This window comes from Protomyctophum bolini (assembly GCF_963924005.1).
Source record: "Protomyctophum bolini genome assembly, chromosome: 6".
Lineage (NCBI taxonomy): Eukaryota > Metazoa > Chordata > Actinopteri > Myctophiformes > Myctophidae > Protomyctophum > Protomyctophum bolini.
Window position 1 is genome coordinate 49,800,084 of NC_137867.1, and position 22,500 is coordinate 49,822,583.

Genomic DNA, 22,500 nt, shown 5'->3' on the forward strand with positions numbered 1-22,500 from the left:
CCCCTCTCCTCCCCCCCTCCCCCCTCCTCAGGTTCATCGGCATGAAGTTTAAGGCCATGACGTTCGTCGACTCCACCTTCCAGAACTGTTACTTCGAGGACGTCACCGCCATCGACTCCTACTTCAAGAACTGCACCTTCGTGGATTCCTTCTTCTACAACACAGGTCAGAGGTCACAGGTCACAGGTCAGAACAACATGTTATTCTACAACACAGGTCAGAGGTCGCAGGTCACAGGTCAGAACAACATGTTATTCTACAACACAGGTCAGAACAACATGTCAAAGAAGACGGTTATATGGTCAGCTGACCATATAAGGTGAGAGTAGGAACGAAGATTGCTCGTTAGACAGAGAGCTTTGCCTCCTGGCTCAACTCTGTTTTCGTCACAACAGTTGACCATCTCAATGTTCAGTTGTTGTCACAACTGCTGCAACAACTGAACATTTGTTCAAAGATTGTTGGACAACAACTTCAGAAACTTTATACATCCACATATGATAACAGCATCCTAAGGTTAGCAAGGAATATCACCTCTAATACTAAGCATGTGTTGTATAGAGAATATAGGTTGCTACCTTCAGGAAGGAGATATGGTGTACCAGCATACAACAAGGTCAGACTAAAGAGGTCCTTTGTCTACCAGTCGACCTTGAGGCTTAATCAGGAGATGTAGTAGCCACAGGATAATCTAAGCGGTGGATATTGCTCATGTCTTCATGTATGTAAATTGTCTTGTTCTTTGTGTTTTGTATATGTGTGTTCTGCATACTTGGCTGCTCTGTCGCAAGACAAATTTCAGTGTGAACTGACAATAAAGTACTATATCATATGTGGGAGGTCGGGTGGGAAATACAACTCAGAGTGCAGTTTCAGGGGTTAGACACACGATGGCGCCCCTTGCTTTATTTCTCCAACAGGTTCAAACAAAGTCAGTTTTCACAAACAGAACTCAGACAGTAATATTCTTTGCATGAGGTCCCGGCTCCGAGGCGGGAGTCGTCACTGCAGAGGATGAGAGGGGATGTTAGCATACGGTCAGAGCACAAGGTAAGTACAAAGTTGGGGCCTGAGACACCCGGTCTAGGCAGTCTACCAACTGGACCTTTGTATAACTCTTTCTCTTCTTCTTTTCCAGGTTCCAGAGGAGGCCAGGGGGCTCCCCCGGAGGTAGGTAAGGGGGTGCGTATCTTTCTCTATCCACAAGGCACAGAAGAGTACTTTAGAGTAGAAGTACTCGGATACGGGGTGGTGAGTAATTAGAGTAAAAGTACTTGGTATGGTACCGGGCGGGGATGGTACGGAGGGCCCCTTAGGCTCGGCCAACAGGAAGATACACAAGCATTTATATTCTTATTTCTCTCTATCTACTGGGTGGCCGTGTCGGTACGACAACGGCAGTCAGGGGGTTAACACAAAGTAAGCGCTCTAGTTTCTAACGGTCTTCTTTCACCGGGCCTGGCGGCGCAAGCCAACTTAAAGTCTCTTCAAGGGTGAAATAAACATAACACGGGCCTGTCTTCTTTCACAGGGTGTACGTGACACTTTATCTAGAGCCTGCTAGCTTCCATTAGTCTCTACGGGGTTATCTTCATTCAACAATCTTCAGTGTACAACACCACGGTGACACTCTTCATTCACAGTCTTCATTTAGCATCGACAGGGTGACTTCCTTCATTCACAATCTTCGTTATTATCCTTAGCTGCTCATTTGCCACTATGAGTGCCTCTTCTTAATAACACGGGTGATAGATAGTGAACGGTTTGTCTTACTGCGACCTTATGGAGCTGTGGGGCTGCCGTTTCCATACGGGGGTCCCGTCTTCCGCACTCGTCCCCGATACGAGCCAGGTGGGTCTCCAGTATGCATGCGGCTCTCCGTGTATACTTGTCTATGGGGGGCACACGCTCCTGCGTGTGCTTCCAGCCCCACTCCTACACGCCTGGTGATGTGAGAATATAAGAGAGCAATTGAGTGGTGATACAAACAATCAAACAATAAACATAGTCCATACGTGAGAGTCCATAAGTGAGAGGAGTGTGGACTTACCATCCAACGCCGAGTGGACGGCATATGCTGCGCGAGCGTCTGTGTGTAGCAGGGATCTGATACTGCTAGGTGCGCAGGCTGTTTATAAAGGGCGCGGCTGACAGGCTGCGGCTGTCCTTAATTGCTAACCAGGGCGGCGGCCGGAATGAGGCGCAGCTGATTTAGAATTGCTCTGGGATAATACACTGAGTCTATGACCCGGCCATGGGCGTGCCTGGTTGTAATGGTAACTCGCCCCTCCCCCTGAGGTGAGACCTGACAGACTCCACACACTCCCCCCCCTAAGTTTCTTGCTACCGCAAGGAGCTTGACTACTTCCCTCGTCTTCGTACAGTCTTGAGAGCGCGTCCGCGTGTTTCATCTTGGTCCCGGGCCGGTGCTCTATCTCGAACTTGTAGCTCTGGAGCTCGACGAACCAGCGGGTGACACGGTCGTTGCGGTCTTTGTTCGCCGCCATCCACTTGAGTGGCGCGTGGTCGGTCACGAGGGTGAACTGTCTGCCCCATAAGTAGTACCGGAGGTGATGGATGGCCCATTTCACGGCCAGGCACTCCTTCTCGACAGTGGAGTAGTTACGCTCGTGCTTCAGCAGCTTCCTGCTGATGTACAGTACGGGATGCTCATCTCCGTCTAGCGGCTGGGACAGGACAGCGCCGACCCCGGTGTTGGACGCATCCGTGGCGAGGATGAAGGGCCTTGTGAAGTCCGGCGCCACGAGCACCGGCTCGCTGCACAGGGCGGTCTTCAACGTGCGGAAGGCTTCGTCCGCCTCGTCCGTCCACTGGACGTGGTGGGGAAGGTTCTTCTTGGTCAAGTCGTGGAGGGGGGCCGCGATCGTGGCGAAGTTCTGGACGAACTTCTGGTAATAGGCGATCAGGCCGAGGAAGGACTTGACCTGCTTCTTGGTCACCGGGCGTGGCCAGGTCTGGATCTTCTCCACCTTCCTCGTCTGTGGTCGGATGCACCCTCGGCCGATGGTGTAGCCGAGGTAGTCCGTCTCGGTCCAACCAATGCGGCACTTCTTTGCGTTGGCGGTCAGGCCGGCCGCCCGTAGGGTGGCTAGGACTGTGTCGACCCGCTCCAGGTGCTGTCCCCAGGTGGCGCTGTGGATGATTACATCGTCCAGGTAGGCCGCCGCGAAGGCCTGGTGGGGTCGCAGTATCCGGTCCATCAGCCGTTGGAACGTGGCGGGGGCCCCGTGTACTCCGAAGGGCATCACTCGGTACTGGAAGAGTCCATCGGGAGTGATGAAGGCCGTCTTCTGCTTGGCTCTCTCCGTGAGGGGAACCTGCCAGTACCCTTTAGTCAGGTCGAGGGTACTGATGAACCGGGCGGGCCCCAGCCGGTCAATCAGCTCATCGACGCGGGCCATGGGATACGCGTCGAACACGGAGATCTCATTTAACTTCCGGAAATCATTGCAGAAGCGGAGTGTGCCGTCGGGTTTGGGGACAATCACGATCGGGCTCGACCAGGCACTGTGGGACTCCTCGATGACCCCCAGCTCGAGCATCTTCTGGACCTCTTCTCTGATTGCCTTCCTTCGTGCCTCCGGGATCCGGTACGGCCGTAGTCTCACTACCTGGCCGTTAGGGGTGTCGATGTCATGCTTTAGCACGGAGGTGTGGCCCGGTAACTCTGAGAATACGTCGCGGTTCCGATCGAGTAGCTCCCGCAAGTCCTGTGTCTGCTGGGGCGTCAGATCCTCACCAAGGGCCACGGCCGGGGCCTGCGGGGAGACAAAGGTTACTAAAGCGGGTAGGGGCACTTCCTCCGGCGTATGCCACCGTTTCAGTATGTTCACGTGGTAGATCTGGTGTCCGCGTCTTCTACCTGGCTGACTCACCCGGTAGTTCACGTCTCCTTTCCTCTCTACGACTTCATATGGGCCCTTCCATCGGGCCAGGAACTTACATTCGCTGGTGGGGACCAACACCAGCACTTTATCGCCGGGGGCGAACTCTCGGATCTTGGCACCCTTATTGTAGGTGCGCGCCTGGGCCGTCTGGGCTGCGGCCATGTGCTCTCTTACGATGGGCCAGATGCGTTTGGCGCGCTCCTGGAGCGCGTCGACGTGTTCGATGACGCTGCGGAGGGGGGACGGCTGGCTCTCCCAGGCTTCTTTAGCCAGGTCGAGGAGGCCACGCGGTTTCCTCCCGTACAGGAGCTCAAAGGGCGAAAACCCGGTTGACGCTTGGGGTACTTCGCGAATGGCGAAGAGTACAAACGGGATGAGGCGGTCCCAGTCTTTGGCGTCCTCTTCCGTGACGCGTTTTAACATTTTCTTTAGCGTTTGGTTGAACCGTTCGACCAAACCATCCGTCTCAGGGTGGTAGGCGGAGGTCCGTATACGCTTGACCTTCAGCCATTTATACAGGGATGCTAGGACTCTGGACATGAAGCACGTGCCCTGGTCGGTCAGGATTTCGTCCGCTATGCCGACGTGGCTGAATAGCATCAGCAGCTCGTGGGCGATGGCCCGGGCGTTGGCGGTGCGGAGGGGGATGGCCTCCGGATAGCGCGTCGCATAATCCATGATGACTAGGATGTACCGGTGGCCCCGGGCGGACTTAGGGAGGGGTCCGACAATATCCATGGCGATACGGGAGAACGGTACATCGATAATTGGCATTGGAATTAGGGGGCTATGGGGCACGCCGCGGGGGGCGGTTAGCTGACACTCGGCACAGGAGCGGCAAAACTCCTCAATGGCCTTCTTAACGCCTGGCCAATAGAAGCGGGCGGCGACCCGGTCGTAAGTCTTTTGTACGGCCAGGTGGGCCCCTAACTGGTGGGAGTGGGCGAGATACATTACTCGGGACACATACGGTTTGGGGACGAGTAATTGTTCGACGACCTCCCCAGCGGGGTCCTTGCAAGCGCGGTACAGCAAGTCGTGTTGGACGAAGAAGTGTGGGAAAGGTTTCTCACTCACCCCCGGGTTCAGCTTCCCGTCGACGGCCACGACGTTCCGCCTGGCGCCAGCCAGGTTGGGGTCGGCCCACTGAGCGGTGGCGAACGATCCTTGCCGCCGGGGGGGCGGCGCGTCTATTCTGGGGAACTCTAGGAAGGGGTCTTCACCGAGGGCCGGCGTGTCGTCTGCGTCGGAGGCCTCCGCTTCTTCCGGCCCGGGTTCTGGCTGGGGACTTCCTCGGCCGCTGCTGGTGGACGAGGTCCCGTCTTCGCGGAGGGCGGGGCAGGCGACGAGGGGTACGCTACTTCGGCGGCGTCGGCGGCGCCGCGTCCTGGGGGGCCCTCGTCGTCCCGGGTTCCAGTATTTCTCGAACAGCGGACAGTCCGTTCCGATCAAGAGCGGGACGGGGAGTTCGGGGACCACTCCGGCGGCGACCAACGCGGAGCCACAGGGGGTCTGTACGGTCACGTGGGCGACGGGGTACCGCCGGACATCTCCGTGGACACACGTGACCGGGATGGTGGGTCCATTGGTGGCGGAGGCGAGGTCACCCCGGACCAGCGTCACCACGCTGCCTGAGTCCAGCAAGGCATGGGTGTCGGTCCCATCAACCCGGACGGGGAGGGTGGTCTGTCGTCGGCTCTCACTTCCGGTGTGGAGGCAGGGGCGGGGCCCTCTCATGCTGTCCGCGGAGGGCATGGAGACATCGGGGCCGGGGGGCCGCTCTGGGCAGGCCCAGGACAGGTGGTCCTCCCGATTACAGACGTAGCACCTGCGGATCCGCGGGCTGCGGTCGGGGGGGCCGGAGGCACGGGGCCGGACCGGGGCCGGCGGGGTCGGCGGGGCTGGTCGGCGTCGGTCTCGGCGGTCGTCTGTCTTGGGGACGGCGTCGCTCTTGGTCTGGCGGAGCATATCCGAGCAGACGTGGTGGTTCTCCAGGAGGGCGATCAGGGCGTCCACGGATGTGGGGCTGACTCGGGCAACATATTTCTTGGCGTCGGATGGCAGGGCACGGACACACCGGTCTATGACTAATCTCTCAATCCACGGGGTCTCTCCGCCCGTGGTCAGCCAGCTCTGCGTCAGGCGGTAGAGGTCGGCGACCTGAGCGCGAGGGGGCTGGGCCTGCTGATAGGCCCACATGTGGTACCGCTGGGCCCGGGCGGGCAGGCTGTAGCCGAGGGTGGACAAGATGGCGGCCTTCAGCGTCTCGTAGTCTCGAGCGTCTCTGGCGGGAAGGTCCCGACATGCGCGTTGAGCCTCTCCCGAGAGGTAGGGCGCCAGTATGCCGGCCCAGTCGGCGGCGGGCCACTGCTCGCGGTCGGCGGTGCGTTCGAAGAGTTCGAGGTACGCCTCGATGTCATCCTCGGGGGTCTGCTTGGAGAGGACGGCGTTGGGGGTCCTAGGGACATCACCGTGTCGGTCTAGCCTGCGGACAACTTCACGCACAGCGTTCTGTAGTTCAGTCTGACTTCGGAGAAGGGCGGCCAATTCGGGGCTGGCCATGTTTAGGCGGTGGTTGAGATCAGATGAATACCCACATTCTCCACCATATGTGGGAGGTCGGGTGGGAAATACAACTCAGAGTGCAGTTTCAGGGGTTAGACACACGATGGCGCCCCTTGCTTTATTTCTCCAACAGGTTCAAACAAAGTCAGTTTTCACAAACAGAACTCAGACAGTAATATTCTTTGCATGAGGTCCCGGCTCCGAGGCGGGAGTCGTCACTGCAGAGGATGAGAGGGGATGTTAGCATACGGTCAGAGCACAAGGTAAGTACAAAGTTGGGGCCTGAGACACCCGGTCTAGGCAGTCTACCAACTGGACCTTTGTATAACTCTTTCTCTTCTTCTTTTCCAGGTTCCAGAGGAGGCCAGGGGGCTCCCCCGGAGGTAGGTAAGGGGGTGCGTATCTTTCTCTATCCACAAGGCACAGAAGAGTACTTTAGAGTAGAAGTACTCGGATACGGGGTGGTGAGTAATTAGAGTAAAAGTACTTGGTATGGTACCGGGCGGGGATGGTACGGAGGGCCCCTTAGGCTCGGCCAACAGGAAGATACACAAGCATTTATATTCTTATTTCTCTCTATCTACTGGGTGGCCGTGTCGGTACGACAACGGCAGTCAGGGGGTTAACACAAAGTAAGCGCTCTAGTTTCTAACGGTCTTCTTTCACCGGGCCTGGCGGCGCAAGCCAACTTAAAGTCTCTTCAAGGGTGAAATAAACATAACACGGGCCTGTCTTCTTTCACAGGGTGTACGTGACACTTTATCTAGAGCCTGCTAGCTTCCATTAGTCTCTACGGGGTTATCTTCATTCAACAATCTTCAGTGTACAACACCACGGTGACACTCTTCATTCACAGTCTTCATTTAGCATCGACAGGGTGACTTCCTTCATTCACAATCTTCGTTATTATCCTTAGCTGCTCATTTGCCACTATGAGTGCCTCTTCTTAATAACACGGGTGATAGATAGTGAACGGTTTGTCTTACTGCGACCTTATGGAGCTGTGGGGCTGCCGTTTCCATACGGGGGTCCCGTCTTCCGCACTCGTCCCCGATACGAGCCAGGTGGGTCTCCAGTATGCATGCGGCTCTCCGTGTATACTTGTCTATGGGGGGCACACGCTCCTGCGTGTGCTTCCAGCCCCACTCCTACACGCCTGGTGATGTGAGAATATAAGAGAGCAATTGAGTGGTGATACAAACAATCAAACAATAAACATAGTCCATACGTGAGAGTCCATAAGTGAGAGGAGTGTGGACTTACCATCCAACGCCGAGTGGACGGCATATGCTGCGCGAGCGTCTGTGTGTAGCAGGGATCTGATACTGCTAGGTGCGCAGGCTGTTTATAAAGGGCGCGGCTGACAGGCTGCGGCTGTCCTTAATTGCTAACCAGGGCGGCGGCCGGAATGAGGCGCAGCTGATTTAGAATTGCTCTGGGATAATACACTGAGTCTATGACCCGGCCATGGGCGTGCCTGGTTGTAATGGTAACTCGCCCCTCCCCCTGAGGTGAGACCTGACAGACTCCACACATATCATATCATATCATCTCCAGGATTGATCTCTCGCTCTCTCTCGCTCTCTCTCTCTCTCTCTCTCTCAGACATTGACGACAGGAAGTTGACCAACTCGCGGATCATCACCAGTTCGTTCCATCACAACAAGACAGGATGTCAGATGCAGTTCGACGACGACTACTCGGCCTACTGGGTGTACTTCATCAACTTCCTGGGAACGCTCGCCGTGTTGCCAGGAAACATCGTCTCTGCCCTGCTGATGGACAAGATAGGACGTCTCAGGATGCTAGGTTAGTGCTGATGGACAAGATAGGACGTCTCAGGATGCTAGGTTAGTGCTGATGGAGATAGGACGTCTCAGGATGCTAGGTTAGTGCTGATGGACAAGATAGGACGTCTCCGGATGCTAGGTTAGTGATGATGGACAAGATAGGACGTCTCAGGATGCTAGGTTAGTGCTCATGGACAAGATAGGACGTCTCAGGATGCTAGGTTAGTGCTGATGGACAAGATAGGACGTCTCAGGATGCTAGGTTAGTGCTGAGGGACAATATAGGACGTCTCAGGATGCTAGGTTAGTGCTGATGGAGATATGAACTCTCAGGATGCTAGGTTAGTGCTGAGGGACAAGATAGGACGTCTCAGGATGCTAGGTTAGTGCTGATGGAGATATGAACTCTCAGGATGCTAGGTTAGTGCTGAGGGAGATAGGACGACTCAGGATGCTAGGTTAGTGCTGATGGACAAGATAGGACGTCTCAGGATGCTAGGTTAGTGCTGATGGACAAGATAGGACGTCTCAGGATGCTAGGTTAGTGCTGATGGACAAGATAGGACGTCTCAGGATGCTAGGTTAGTGCTGATGGACAAGATAGGACGTCTCAGGATGCTAGGTTAGTGCTGATGGACAAGATAGGACGTCTCAGGATGCTAGGTTAGTGCTGATGGAGATAGGACGTCTCAGGATGCTAGGTTAGTGCTCATGGACAAGATAGGACGTCTCAGGATGCTAGGTTAGTGCTGATGGACAAGATAGGACGTCTCAGGATGCTAGGTTAGTGCTGAGGGAGATAGGACGTCTCCGGATGCTAGGTTAGTGCTGAGGGAGATAGGACCTCTCAGGATGCTAGGTTAGTGCTGATGGAGATAGGACGTCTCAGGATGCTAGGTTAGTGCTGATGGAGATAGGACGTCTCAGGATGCTAGGTTAGTGCTGAGGGAGATAGGACGTCTCAGGATGCTAGGTTAGTGCTGATGGACAAGATAGGACGTCTCAGGATGCTAGGTTAGTGCTGAGGGAGATAGGACGTCTCAGGATGCTAGGTTAGTGCTGATGGAGATATGACGTCTCAGGATGCTAGGTTAGTGCTGAGGGAGATAGGACGTCTCAGGATGCTAGGTTAGTGCTGATGGAGATATGACGTCTCAGGATGCTAGGTTAGTGCTGAGGGAGATAGGACGTCTCAGGATGCTAGGTTAGTGCTGATGGAGATAGGACGTCTCAGGATGCTAGGTTAGTGCTGAGGGAGATAGGACGTCTCAGGATGCTAGGTTAGTGCTGAGGGAGATAGGACGTCTCAGGATGCTAGGTTAGTGCTGAGGGAGATAGGACGTCTCAGGATGCTAGGTTAGTGCTGATGGAGATATGACGTCTCAGGATGCTAGGTTAGTGCTGAGGGAGATAGGACGTCTCAGGATGCTAGGTTAGTGCTGATGGAGATAGGACGTCTCAGGATGCTAGGTTAGTGCTGAGGGAGATAGGACGTCTCAGGATGCTAGGTTAGTGCTGAGGGAGATAGGACGTCTCAGGATGCTAGGTTAGTGCTGAGGGAGATAGGACGTCTCAGGATGCTAGGTCAATATTCTTAATTTATTACTACTTGGGGGACGATTCACGATTTGATATGATACCGATTTGATTCATATCACGATTCATAATTATATTCCGCGACTATTTACTATATTTTGTCGCGATTTCTTTCCCCCAAAGTTACTTGGATTTTTTAATACTAGAACATTTGAAAACTATTATTAAACAATATAAACCAGGAAAAGCTGGATCATACACTTCAACTAGTCCAGATAACAGATACTTACTGCTGATAGAGAAGGTAGGCTCAGAACTACGACTATTGATTGATTATTACTATTTTAGTATTTATATTACCCGTACTATAGTAATGTGGTAATGTCTCCACCAGGGGGCAGCATGGTGCTGTCGGGGATCAGCTGCTTCTTCCTGTGGTTCGGGACCAGCGAGTCGATGATGATCTCCATGTTGTGTCTTTACAACGGCCTGAGCATCTCCGCCTGGAACTCCCTGGACGTTGTTACCGCCGAGATCTACCCTACAGACAGGAGGTACTGACCCCTAGCCCCTAAACACTAGCCCCTAAAGACTAGCCCCTAATCACTAGCCCCAAGATCTACCCTACAGACAGGAGGTACTGACCCCTAGCCCCTAAAAACTAGCCCCTAAACACTAGCCCCTAATCACTAGCCCCAAGATCTACCCTACAGACAGGAGGTACCAACCCCTAGCCCCTAAACACTAGCCCCTAGATCTACCCTACAGACAGGAGGTACTGACCCCTAGCCCCTAAACACTAGCCCCTAGATCTACCCTACAGACAGGAGGTACTGACCCCTAGCCCCTAAACACTAGCCCCTAAACACTAGCCCCAAGATCTACCCTACAGACAGGAGGTACCAACCCCTAGCCCCTAAACACTAGTGAGAGCATTGACCACGCCTCCAGGTCTTAAGTTAAGTAATATGACCTGGTACGCAAAATACAGCCCCTTAAGTCTAAGCCCAGTACCAAGTTCACAGGGTTTAACTGTATCCTGATCTCAAAAACGTTCAATAACTCACTTTGAACACTTAACCAAAATGTATTAATTTTACGGCATGACCACATCCGATGGCTAGATGGCTACCAGCATTGATTCACCTATCAATGTGTTCCAACCCAAGTCCCTCGGGGAAACTCTGTGACACTTGGGCTGCCGTTCATTTAACAACATTTATGCAGGCACATTTTGGATTCTACTTTAACTAGCATATTACCAGTAAGACGCGCAAACGCGGGAAGCGAACGCAGCTGAGACCCTGCAGATCATGTCTGTCTGTCTGTCTGTCTGTCTGTCTGTCTGTCTGTCTGTCTGTCTGTCTGTCTGTCTGTCTGTCTGTCTGTCTGTCTGTCTGTCTGTCTGTCTGTCCCGCTGTTACTGTATATGTGGACCTGGCCCCTTTTGTGCCCATATATGGAGCTGAGTGGACCTGGCCCCTTTTGTGCCCATGTATGGAGCTGAGTGTACCTGGCCCCTTTTGTGCCCATATATGGAGCTGAGTGATTGCTGATGCAACACACTCCATATTTGGATAGCGGGACAGACACACGGACACACGGACAGACAGACATGATCTGCTAGGTCTCATAGTAAGTGCTCACTGCGTTCGCAATGACGGGACGAACTAATTTTTGTTTTCTACGATTCTGAATCCATTGCAAGCAGTAATTTCCGTTTTGCACGAAAAACATTTCTTGGGCTAAAAAAACAGCCATTGCACAATGTGCTGACCTAAACACATTTGTGCTGACGGCTATGGCCGTTTTTTATTGTGCAAAACGAAATGACTGCTTGCAATGCAGCAGTTACCATGGTTACCATGGTGAATGGAATGCAAATGCTCCCTCTCTGTCTCTCCACGTCGTGTCCCCAAAATAGGCAACATTCAGGAGAATTGACCATATATGCACACCGCTGCCATCTTATTGGCCATATGCACACCTTATTGTCCCATCTGTCAGGGGAACGGGCTTCGGGTTCTTCTGTAACTGTCCCATCTCTCAGGGGAACGGGCTTCGGGTTCTTCTGTAACTGTCCCATCTGTCAGGGGAACGGGCTTCGGGTTCTTCTGTAACTGTCCCATCTCTCAGGGGAACGGGCTTCGGGTCCTTCTGTAACATATGGTTTTGTCCCATCTGTCAGGGGAACGGGCTTCGGGTCATTCTGTAACATGTGGTTTTGTCCCATCTCTCAGGGGAACGGGCTTCGGGTCCTTCTGTAACATGTGGTTTTGTCCCATCTCTCAGGGGAACGGGCTTCGGTTCCTTCTGTAACATGTGGTTTTGTCCCATCTCTCAGGGGAACGGGCTTCGGGTTCTGCAACGCCATGTGCAAGCTGGCCGCCGTTCTGGGCAACCTGATCTTCGGCTCTCTGTCGGGCGTCACCAAGGCCATCCCCATCCTGCTGGCGTCCGCCGTGCTGGTGGGCGGCGGCCTGGTGGGGCTCCGCCTGCCCGACACGCGCGCTAACGTGCTAATGTAACCACGTGCTAATGTTTTTTTTTTTGTTTTTTTTAAACACCTCACACAAACACATCTGACCAACGCTTTCTCACGGCCGAGACGGATTATCTCACCATGACGCGGCACTCTCTGACGTTTAGGGTGGGGGCAGGGGGGGAGGGGGGGGGGGTTACCCGCGACGTCCCACGGCACTGACGGGAAAAGATGATTGTTTACGTCCCGGTGGGTCCCGGTGGGTCCCTGTCGGTACGCCACCGTGACGGCACACGGTCCAGTCATCTGGAAGCAGAACCGTGCACGGCCCAATTGCGACGCGTTGCGGAATCGATTATTTGGGCGTTATACCGTTCTAGTGTGGGTGGTATTAAAATACGGGAGGAGGTCACGCTGGTGAGAATATTCACGTTGACCATTTTCATGTCAAACAACTCGACTCGCATCACATGTTGACACACATGGAACCATAACGTGTCCCCAGATGACGTTTCACTGCCCCCTGGTGTTCCGGCAGAGCGTGACACCGGGCCAATATGTTTCCCCCGCACATCGTATCCACAAAGTAACGGTCGGGTATAATATATCCCTATACGTGCTCTCGGATGTTTGATTTTATAACATGCAGGCAAGAAGAAGAAGAAACCTAACTGACGGGTTGACTTGAAACAGGCGTTTACATATCTTCTTTAGTCGGCCAGTTCCATGTTTTAAAGACTTCCCAGAATTGGTTTTCCGGTATACTCTTCAGAGTACAGCCTGCAGTGGAACCTCATCTCGGAGTGACATAGTGGAGAGAGATGTTCCATATATGGGGATAATCACATGTAAAGCAAAGCACATGTAAAGCAAAGCACATGTAAAAAAAACAGTCTCACAATGTAAAACATGTAAAGCACATGATGTAAAAGAAAACAGTCTCACAATGTAAAACATGTAAAGCACATGATAAAAAACAGTCTCACAATGTAAAACATGTAAAGCACATGATAAAAAACAGTCTCACAATGTAAAACATGTAAAGCACATGATGTAAAAAGAAAACAGTCTCACAATGTAAAACATGTAAACACATCACATGTAATTAGCACATCAAAATGTATAAAAACACCTCCGTGTTTACATTGAACATATTAACGTGGCAGCCATTTTTCTCTTACACGGACATAATACTAAATTATAAATAAATAAATAGTATAAGTTATTTCTAACTCCAAAGATGTGCATACTGTACGAGATAAAGTAACATTAGTTACATTAGTATATATATTATATATATATATATATATATATATATATATATATATATATATACACACCTTGGTTTCTATTTAACTAAATTATTAAAATTCCTTGATTGAGGCGAACAAACACCAAATGGCATCGCTGCTATAAGATGTGGTGAATCGTTCTAATTCTAAGAGTTCGGGTCGATGTTTTACTTTGGAGTATAAATACAGCATGAATATGGAATATGAATTTAACATGTTTACATAATGGTATGGATGCAGAGAGTACAGTGAATTTCATTGGTCACTTGTGACCAAGTTTGACCGAGGGGCTGCCATTGGATTTTGTTTTGTCATGTTTTTCTTTGTTTTTCACGTCATATGAAAGCAGGGAATCATAGCTTCAAATTGACATATTGGTTGCTCAGTTTGACCCACCGGTTTTGGAGATATGGCTTAGAGAGTAATGTCTTGCAGAGAAACCTGAAAGGTTCACTTCTTTGGACTCTAACATTACACCTAGCTACATGTTTAAGCATTTATTTCATATTTACATGTCTTCTGTGGTCTCTAACATTACACCTATAGCTACATGTTTAAGCATTTATTTCATATTCACATGTCTTCTGTTGTCTCTAACATTACACCTATAGCTACATGTTTAAGCATTTGTTTCATATTTACATGTCTTCTGTGGTCTCTAACATTACACCTATAGCTACATGTTTAAGCATTTATTTCATATTCACATGTCTTCTGTGGTCTCTAACATTACACCTAGCTACATGTTTAAGCATTTATTTCATATTTACATGTCTTCTGTGGTCTCTAACATTACACCTATAGCTACACGTTTAAGCATTTATTTCATATTCACATGTCTTCTGTGGACTCTAACATTACACCTATAGCTACATGTTTAAGCATTTATTTCATATTCACATGTCTTCTGTGGTCTCTAACATTACACCTAGCTACATGTTTAAGCATTTATTTCATATTCACATGTCTTCTGTGGACTCTAACATTACACCTATAGCTACATGTTTAAGCATTTATTTCATATTTACATGTCTTCTGTGGTCTCTAACATTACACCTATAGCTACATGTTTAAGCATTTATTTCATATTCACATGTCTTCTGTGGTCTCTAACATTACACCTAGCTACATGTTTAAGCATTTATTTCATATTTACATGTCTTCTGTGGTCTCTAACATTACACCTATAGCTACACGTTTAAGCATTTATTTCATATTCACATGTCTTCTGTGGACTCTAACATTACACCTATAGCTACATGTTTAAGCATTTATTTCATATTCACATGTCTTCTGTGGTCTCTAACATTACACCTAGCTACATGTTTAAGCATTTATTTCATATTTACATGTCTTCTGTGGTCTCTAACATTACACCTATAGCTACATGTTTAAGCATTTATTTCATATTCACATGTCTTCTGTGGACTCTAACATTACACCTATAGCTACACGTTTAAGCATTTATTTCATATTCACATGTCTTCTGTGGTCTCTAACATTACACCTAGCTACATGTTTAAGCATTTATTTCATATTCACATGTCTTCTGTAGACTCTAACGTTACACCTAGCTCCATGTTTAAGCATTTATTTCATATTTACATGTCAATTTCAGCTCTGACATTTATTTCAGACGTGCTCTAGTATGTGAAGAGTCTGCCTGTGATGTTAACTCATTTATTTCAGACATTCTCTAGTATGTGAAGAGTCTGCCTGTGCTATTAACTCATTTTGGGTAGAAAATAATCCGTTTTTCTCCTCTGGTGAAAAGCTGGAGGTTGCATGGTGGCAGCCCCTCAGTCAAATCTGGTCCCGGTACCAGAACTCTCTCTTTGTGGTTCTGGTCCTGGTACCAGAACTCTCTCTTTGTGGTTCTGGTCCTGGTACCAGAACTCTCTCTTTGTGGTTCTGGTCCTGGTACCAGAACTCTCTCTTTGTGGTTCTGGTCCTGGTACCAGAACTCTCTCTTTGTGGTTCTGGTCCTGGTACCAGAACTCTCTCTTTGTGGTTCTGGTCCCGGTACCAGAACTCTCTCTCGGTACCAGAACTCTCTCTATGTGGTTCTGGTCCCGGTACCAGAACTCTCTCTTTGTGGTTCTGGCGATTGTAAAAAAAACAAACAAAAAAATCAAATCTGTATATTTTAGTAATTCCACAATCTAAAGGTCCTAGCAGATTGATGCGTTTGTCGTCAATCTTTCGCCATTTCTTCCGCAGTTCTTTTTTCTCTCAAAAAAAAAAGAAAAAAAAATGCGTCAGTCTGCAAAAAACTTATAGCTGTGCTGATCCGATTCCACGTGGAAAAGGTCAGGACTCAATATTTACTGTTGAATCTACTTTGTACATGATGTATATTTTCTATGTTGATTCATAATGTCTCAGTGTAACTTTTAGTTTTTTGGTTTTTATATCGTTGGGGTTTCAGCTCTACCAGTCTCACCAGGGACGTGCACACATAGACATCAAAGGGGGCTTCAGCCCCTGCCCCCTTTTTACCCGTCTGTAAAATAAACTGCCCTCTCCAGACACACGAATGCAGCGTTTACTGCATGGTGAAAGAAATGCTAAATGCCCCTCCTCTCCTTTCCATGCCATGCTGGAAGGAAGGCAGCGTTCAGGAGAATAAAGTTCTCCTGAACTTGAACGCAGCATTTGTGTTGAACAAATGTGTTTAGACATCCATGTCGTTACACCTGCATCTCCACTAATAAACGCAGTAAAAACACAACAGAAACTCTACAGAATAAACAGTAAAAACAACAGAAACTCTACAGAATAAACAGTATAAACACAACAGAAACTCTACAGAATAAACAGTAAAAACAACAGAAACTCTACAGAATAAACAGTAAAAACAACAGAAACTCTACAGAATAAACAGTAAAAACACAAAAACTCTACAGAATAAACAGTAAAAACAACAGAAACTCTACAGAATAAACAGTAAAAACACAAAAACTCTACAGAATAAACAGTAAAAACAACAGAAACTCTACAGAATAAACAGTAAAAACAACAGAAACTCTACAGAATAAACAGTAAAAACAACAGAAACTCTACAGAATAAACAGTAAAAACAACAGAAACTCTACAGAATAAACGCAGTTCATGGGGGACACATTTTCTGTCAACATTTTAATTTCTAGCAATAATTACTATTTTTTTGTCGGGTTGATGTTGGTGCCAAACAAGCATTCCGCAATGTACAATATATTATTTTATGTCATCATTAATTAAATGATTAAAAAATAAAACAAGCAATGCTGCAGTATGGCCAAGGTAAAGAGATAGTAAAGTTCACCCAAATAATGGTTTTCTTTCTATCAATTGCTCAGAATTCCATGAATGCAGACTGGAATTCATGGATATAATTATGTTATGGTTTTGATGTCAATCATTTGATAAGCAGCAGTGGATCCCTATGGAGACACAGCAGCAGTGGTTCCCTATGGAGACACGAACACAGAGTCTCCTTTGCATATCCTTCACATTCGAAGGGTTGAGAAACACTGAGTTGATCATAATAACTGAGCTGTGAGGGGTCTGTCTGTCTGTCTGTCTGTCTGTCTGTCTGTCTGTCTGTCTGTCTGTCTGTCTGTCTGTCTGTCTGTCTGTCTTGCCTTGCCTTGCTAAACTCTGTGCTTTCTAACAAACATACAGCCTTTCTAAAAGTGGCGTGCCTCTCAGTCAACAAACCTGTGTGTGTGTGTGTGTGTGTGTGTGTGTGTGTGTGTGTGTGTGTGTGTGTGTCTGAGTGAAAGACTGAATATGATGACTTCATGAATAGAAAATATGCCATTCTTTACTTAAAAAAAAAAAAAAAATTCCATTGGCTTATATCTGTATTTAAACAGATTTGGGGATTTTAAGCACATTGACGTTGTGAACGATAATAATAATAATGTTAATAATGTTAATAATGTGTTTTCTCAGAGACACACACACACACACAGAGAGTTGTGTGGTGCATTTTTGTTTTCTCTGCAAGCACATCTCATTTATGTCCTTGTTATGCATTTATTCTGAGACATTTGATGGATGGTTTCCATCATGTTTCCAGACCCCCAGCCGATGGGTTCCACAGAACAGCAGCGAAATACAATTCAACTGAAAAAATATACCATGCAGTAAAAAAACAACACAAACACCTTTACAGTAAAAAGACGTTAGTATACCGTTACCTGCATACATAAAACATACACATACCTGCATACTGTATACTGTTACCTGCATGTTTGTCTCTGTGTGATCTCGTTTCTGTTTGTGTGCAAAACTAAAAGTTCTTCTGGGTTTAAAAAGTGAGCGTTCCGTAGCTCTGTGTGTGTGTGTGTGCGTGTGTGTGCGTGCGTGTGTGTGCATGTGTGTGTGTGCGCGTGTATGTGTGACGTGTGTGTGTGTGTGCGTGGCCGTGCGTGCGTGCGTTTTTGTCGTGCACGCACGCGTTACACGATCCCGCTTGACGCTTGAAAAGAAAACTACCCTCGTAGTGTTGTGCGAGTCGACGGTGTCAAATCACAGATCTACAAGCTCACGACGTGTTGAATCTGTGACGCGACGTGGGCTCATGGATCAGCGGGTTTTTTTTGCTCCCACGACGCCCTCGGGACGGCAGACATTTTGGATGTTGTGCAGAGCGCAGCGGGCTGCATGCCAGTGTGGTGAAATAAATGACTGTAGTACTCTGTGTTCAAACGTATGTACTGTACTCTACTACTGTACTACTGTAGTATACTGCTGTACTGTGTGTACTGTACTGTGTACTGCAGGGACTCTCAAAGTGGGTGCCTCCGAGTACTTCAATTATTTGATAATAGTTGGATTTCTGTCTCCCCACAACCCGACTACGGATAAGCCCCATGGGGTCTACTCACTGAATAAAAGAGGTTTAAACAGCTGTGCTGGTCTGACTTTCATTTCGTTTATTTTTATTAAAGTATTTTTTATTATCAGTTTCTTTCAGCACGTGTAAGCCATTACGACTAAATCAAGGCCCGACAAGATACATTCTAGTCGACTGAATCAACTGTAGATTTTAGTCGACTAAAATCCTATGACATCTAGTCGACTAAAACTAGACTGACACTAAAACATTCCAGGTGACTAAAAATGTGACTGTCTGAAACTAAAATAGAAATGTTGCTGCCAAAGACAACACTGGATACAAGGGGTCACTATAAGACCCGGTTCCCACCAGAAGAACTTTGGTTCTACATGGACCCGGTTCCGTTTCCCACCAGAAGAACTTTGGTTCTACATGGACCCGGTTCCGTTTCCCACCAGAAGAACTTTGGTTCTACATGGACCCGGTTCTGCTCCACACCCGGTCTGAAGGATATTGGCTGGTGGACTATATGAACTATCCCCTTTTTAAGTGCATAATACTGCATGGTGTATTACTGTATTCCTCCAATATTGCCAGCAGAGGGCGACAGTTATCCACCAAAAGGAGGCGCAGTTTTCATACACAGATCAAGGTCTACTCAGTAGCTTGTTGCTCTAATTATTTAGTCTCAGTTAGTCCTGGTCTCTATACTGCCTCCCCCTGGCCAGCCGGGGCGCCTCATGGAGGGGAAAGGAACTGGTTGGAATAACGTGTTCCTTCCACGCGCTACGTCCAACCAGGGAAACTCCCCCCTGTCAGGTGTGAAGGAGCAACTTGGACACTCAGGCATGAAGGAAGCATGAGTTCAAGTCCGTTGCTCTCCCCTTGTCCCCCATATATGGGGACTAGGTTGGTGGAGGGTGTGTAGAGCCCAGGATCACATTAGATAACACTTATTTACTAAACACTAGTAGTGCTATAGAGTCAGAGTGGTAGTCTAGTTAACACTTATTTACTAAACACTAGTAGTGCTATAGAGTCAGAGTGGTAGTCTATAGTTAACACTTATTTTAACAAAGAAATATCACCTGCTGAACCTTTGCATTTCTTTTAATGTTTATGTAATAAGCACTCTGGCAGAAGATTTATATCCAGGCGTGCGTGCATGACGTGTGTGTGTGTGTGTGTGTGTGTGTGTGTGTGTGTGTGTGTGTGTGTGTGTGTGTGTGTGTGTGTGTGCGCGTGTGCGTGCGTGCGCACCCGCGTGTGCGTGCGCACGTGGACATCCTGTCGCCTACACAACAGGAAATTCCAGTCTTCCTGTCCTGTGTCCAGCTGTGTGTTTCGTAGCCTCGTCTCATTCTGCAGAGAAACAGACAGAACATCTGTCTGTTGTTCTGCAGAGAAACAGAGACAGAACGTCTGTCTGTTGTTCTGCAGAGAAACAGACAGAACATCTGTCTGTTGTTCTGCAGAGAAACAGACAGAACATCTGTCTGTTGTTCTGCAGAGAAACGGAGACAGAACGTCTGTCTGTTGTTCTGCAGAGAAACAGACAGAACATCTGTCTGTTATTCTGCAGAGAAACAGAGACAGAACGTCTGTCTGTGGAGCTGAAACGTGTAACGTTGTCTCTTCATATTCCAGCCTGCGTATCGGCAGCTGTTCAATGGCCTGGTCCTATTCTACCCCTTTCACATCAAGGCCCATTTTTTCTTTATTCAGCATCTGAGCCACGGAACCACAATGTGATGACATTTAGCCTCTCAGACCCATTTGAGCCACGGAACCACCATGTGATGACATTTAGCCTCTCAGACCCATTTGAGCCACAGAACCACAATGTGATGACATTTAGCCTCTCAGACCCATTTGAGCCACGGAACCACCATGTGATGACATTTAGCCTCTCAGACCCATTTGAGCCACAGAACCACAATGTGATGACATTTAGCCTCTCAGACCCATTTGAGCCACGGAACCACCATGTGATGACATTTAGCCTCTCAGACCCATTTGAGCCACGGAACCACAGTTTGATGACATTTAGCCTCTCAGACCCATTTGAGCCACGGAACCACCATGTGATGACATTTAGCCTCTCAGACCCATTTGAGCCACGGAACCACCATCTGATGACATTTAGCCTCTCAGACCCATTTGAGCCACGGGACCACCATTTGATGACATTTAGCCTCTCAGACCCATTTGAGCCACGGAACCACCATGTGATGACATTTAGCCTCTCAGACCCATCTGAGCCACGGAACCACCATTTGATGACATTTAGCCTCTCAGACCCATTTGAGCCACGGAACCACCATGTGATGACATTTAGCCTCTCAGACCCATCTGAGCCACAGAACCACCGTCTGATGACATTTAGCCTCTCAGACCCATCTGAGCCACGGAACCACCGTTTGATGACATTTAGTAAATTAAGTAATGCAGATGTTTACCAATAATTCTACTCTTGAGAGTGTAGAATGAAACCAAATGGACCCAGGGAGGGGTCCATTTTCACAGCACTGTTGCGGTGCACATTCATGTGAGAAGCATACTACGAAACATCACATTTCCAAGTATGATTCACTGTCTGAAAGTCCTTTCAACACAAACACAAGAATTCCAGAGCGCTCGATCGCCTCAAAACACAGTCGCCTCGGCCGGGCGAACAGCCTAATCTTAACCTCATTAAACTATGTCTAAACACTTAATCCTAACCTTATTCCTAACCTTAACCTCATTAAACTATGTCTAAACACTTAATCCTAACCTTATTCCTAACCTTAACCTCATTAAACTATGTCTAAACACTTAATCCTAACCTTATTCCTAACCTTAACCTCATTAAACTATGTCTAAACACTTAATCCTAACCTTATTCCTAACCTTAACCTCATTAAACTATGTCTAAACACTTAATCCTAACCTTATTCCTAACCTTAACCTCATTAAACTATGTCTAAACACTTAATCCTAACCTTATTCCTAACCTTAACCTCATTAAACTATGTCTAAACACTTAATCCTAACCTTAACCTCATTAAACTATGTCTAAACACTTAATCCTAACCTTATTCCTAACCTTAACCTCATTAAACTATGTCTAAACACTTAATCCTAACCTTATTCCTAACCTTATCCTCAGTAAACTATACAGTTCATCCTAACCTTATTCCTAAGCTTATCCTCAGTAAACTATGCAGTTCATCCTAACCTTATTCCTAACCTTATCCTCAGTAAACTATACAGTTCATCCTAACCTTATTCCTAACCTTATCCTCAGTAAACTATACAGTTCATCCTAACCTTATTCCTAAGCTTATCCTCAGTAAACTATGCAGTTCATCCTAACCTTATTCCTAACCTTATCCTCAGTAAACTATACAGTTCATCCTAACCTTATTCCTAACCTTATCCTCAGTAAACTATACAGTTCATCCTAACCTTATTCCTAAGCTTATCCTCAGTAAACTATACAGTTCATCCTAACCTTATTCCTAAGCTTATCCTCAGTAAACTATGCCTACGTGCGGTTAAATCCAACGTTAAACTTAACCTCAGTAACAAAAAAAAAAGCAAAAAACTAATTGAAGAATACAAGAACCGCTCACCGAGCAGTGAGTAATAAGTAGCCGATCTACAAGCTCGTAGCGCGGCACCGAGTGCCGCACTACGAGCTTGTAGATCTGCTATTTATTTTGAAATCGTCAAAATGTGGAGCAAATTTGGAATATATATGATTTCGTGTCGGCGGCCAAATTCATATATTTTTGGGGGTCCTTGACATGAAAATGTTTGAGAACCACTGACATAGAAACATGAGGTTTTATCATAAAACTGTCATGATTTAGAAGACTTCTGTAGAATCCAGCTCAACAGAAAACTGTCATGATTTAGAAGACATCTGTAGAATCCAGCTCAACATAAAACTGTCATGATTTAGAAGACATCTGTAGAATCCAGCTCAACAGAAAACTGTCATGATTTAGAAGACATCTGTAGAATCCAGCTCAACAGAAAACTGTCATGATTTAGAAGACATCTGTAGAATCCAGCTCAGGTCAAGTAACATTTTTTAACAAAACAAATCGTTGCT

At 47.8% G+C, this 22,500-nt stretch overlaps 1 protein-coding gene across 1 annotated transcript in view; it reads left to right on the forward strand.

Moving 5' to 3' along the window:
* LOC308317087 (synaptic vesicle glycoprotein 2C-like) overlaps positions 1–12,327 on the forward strand; it is a gene marked incomplete at both ends in the record, with an annotated part of 40,132 nt that extends 27,805 nt beyond the window's left edge. Inside the window, 4 exons of the mRNA XM_080765878.1 lie at positions 32–165; positions 8,079–8,282; positions 10,194–10,353; positions 12,144–12,327. Of these exons, the coding sequence (XP_080622004.1) occupies positions 32–165; positions 8,079–8,282; positions 10,194–10,353; positions 12,144–12,327 (682 nt within the window). The remainder of the gene's footprint in view (positions 1–31; positions 166–8,078; positions 8,283–10,193; positions 10,354–12,143) is intronic.
* Between the last annotated feature and the right edge of the window lie 10,173 nt (positions 12,328–22,500).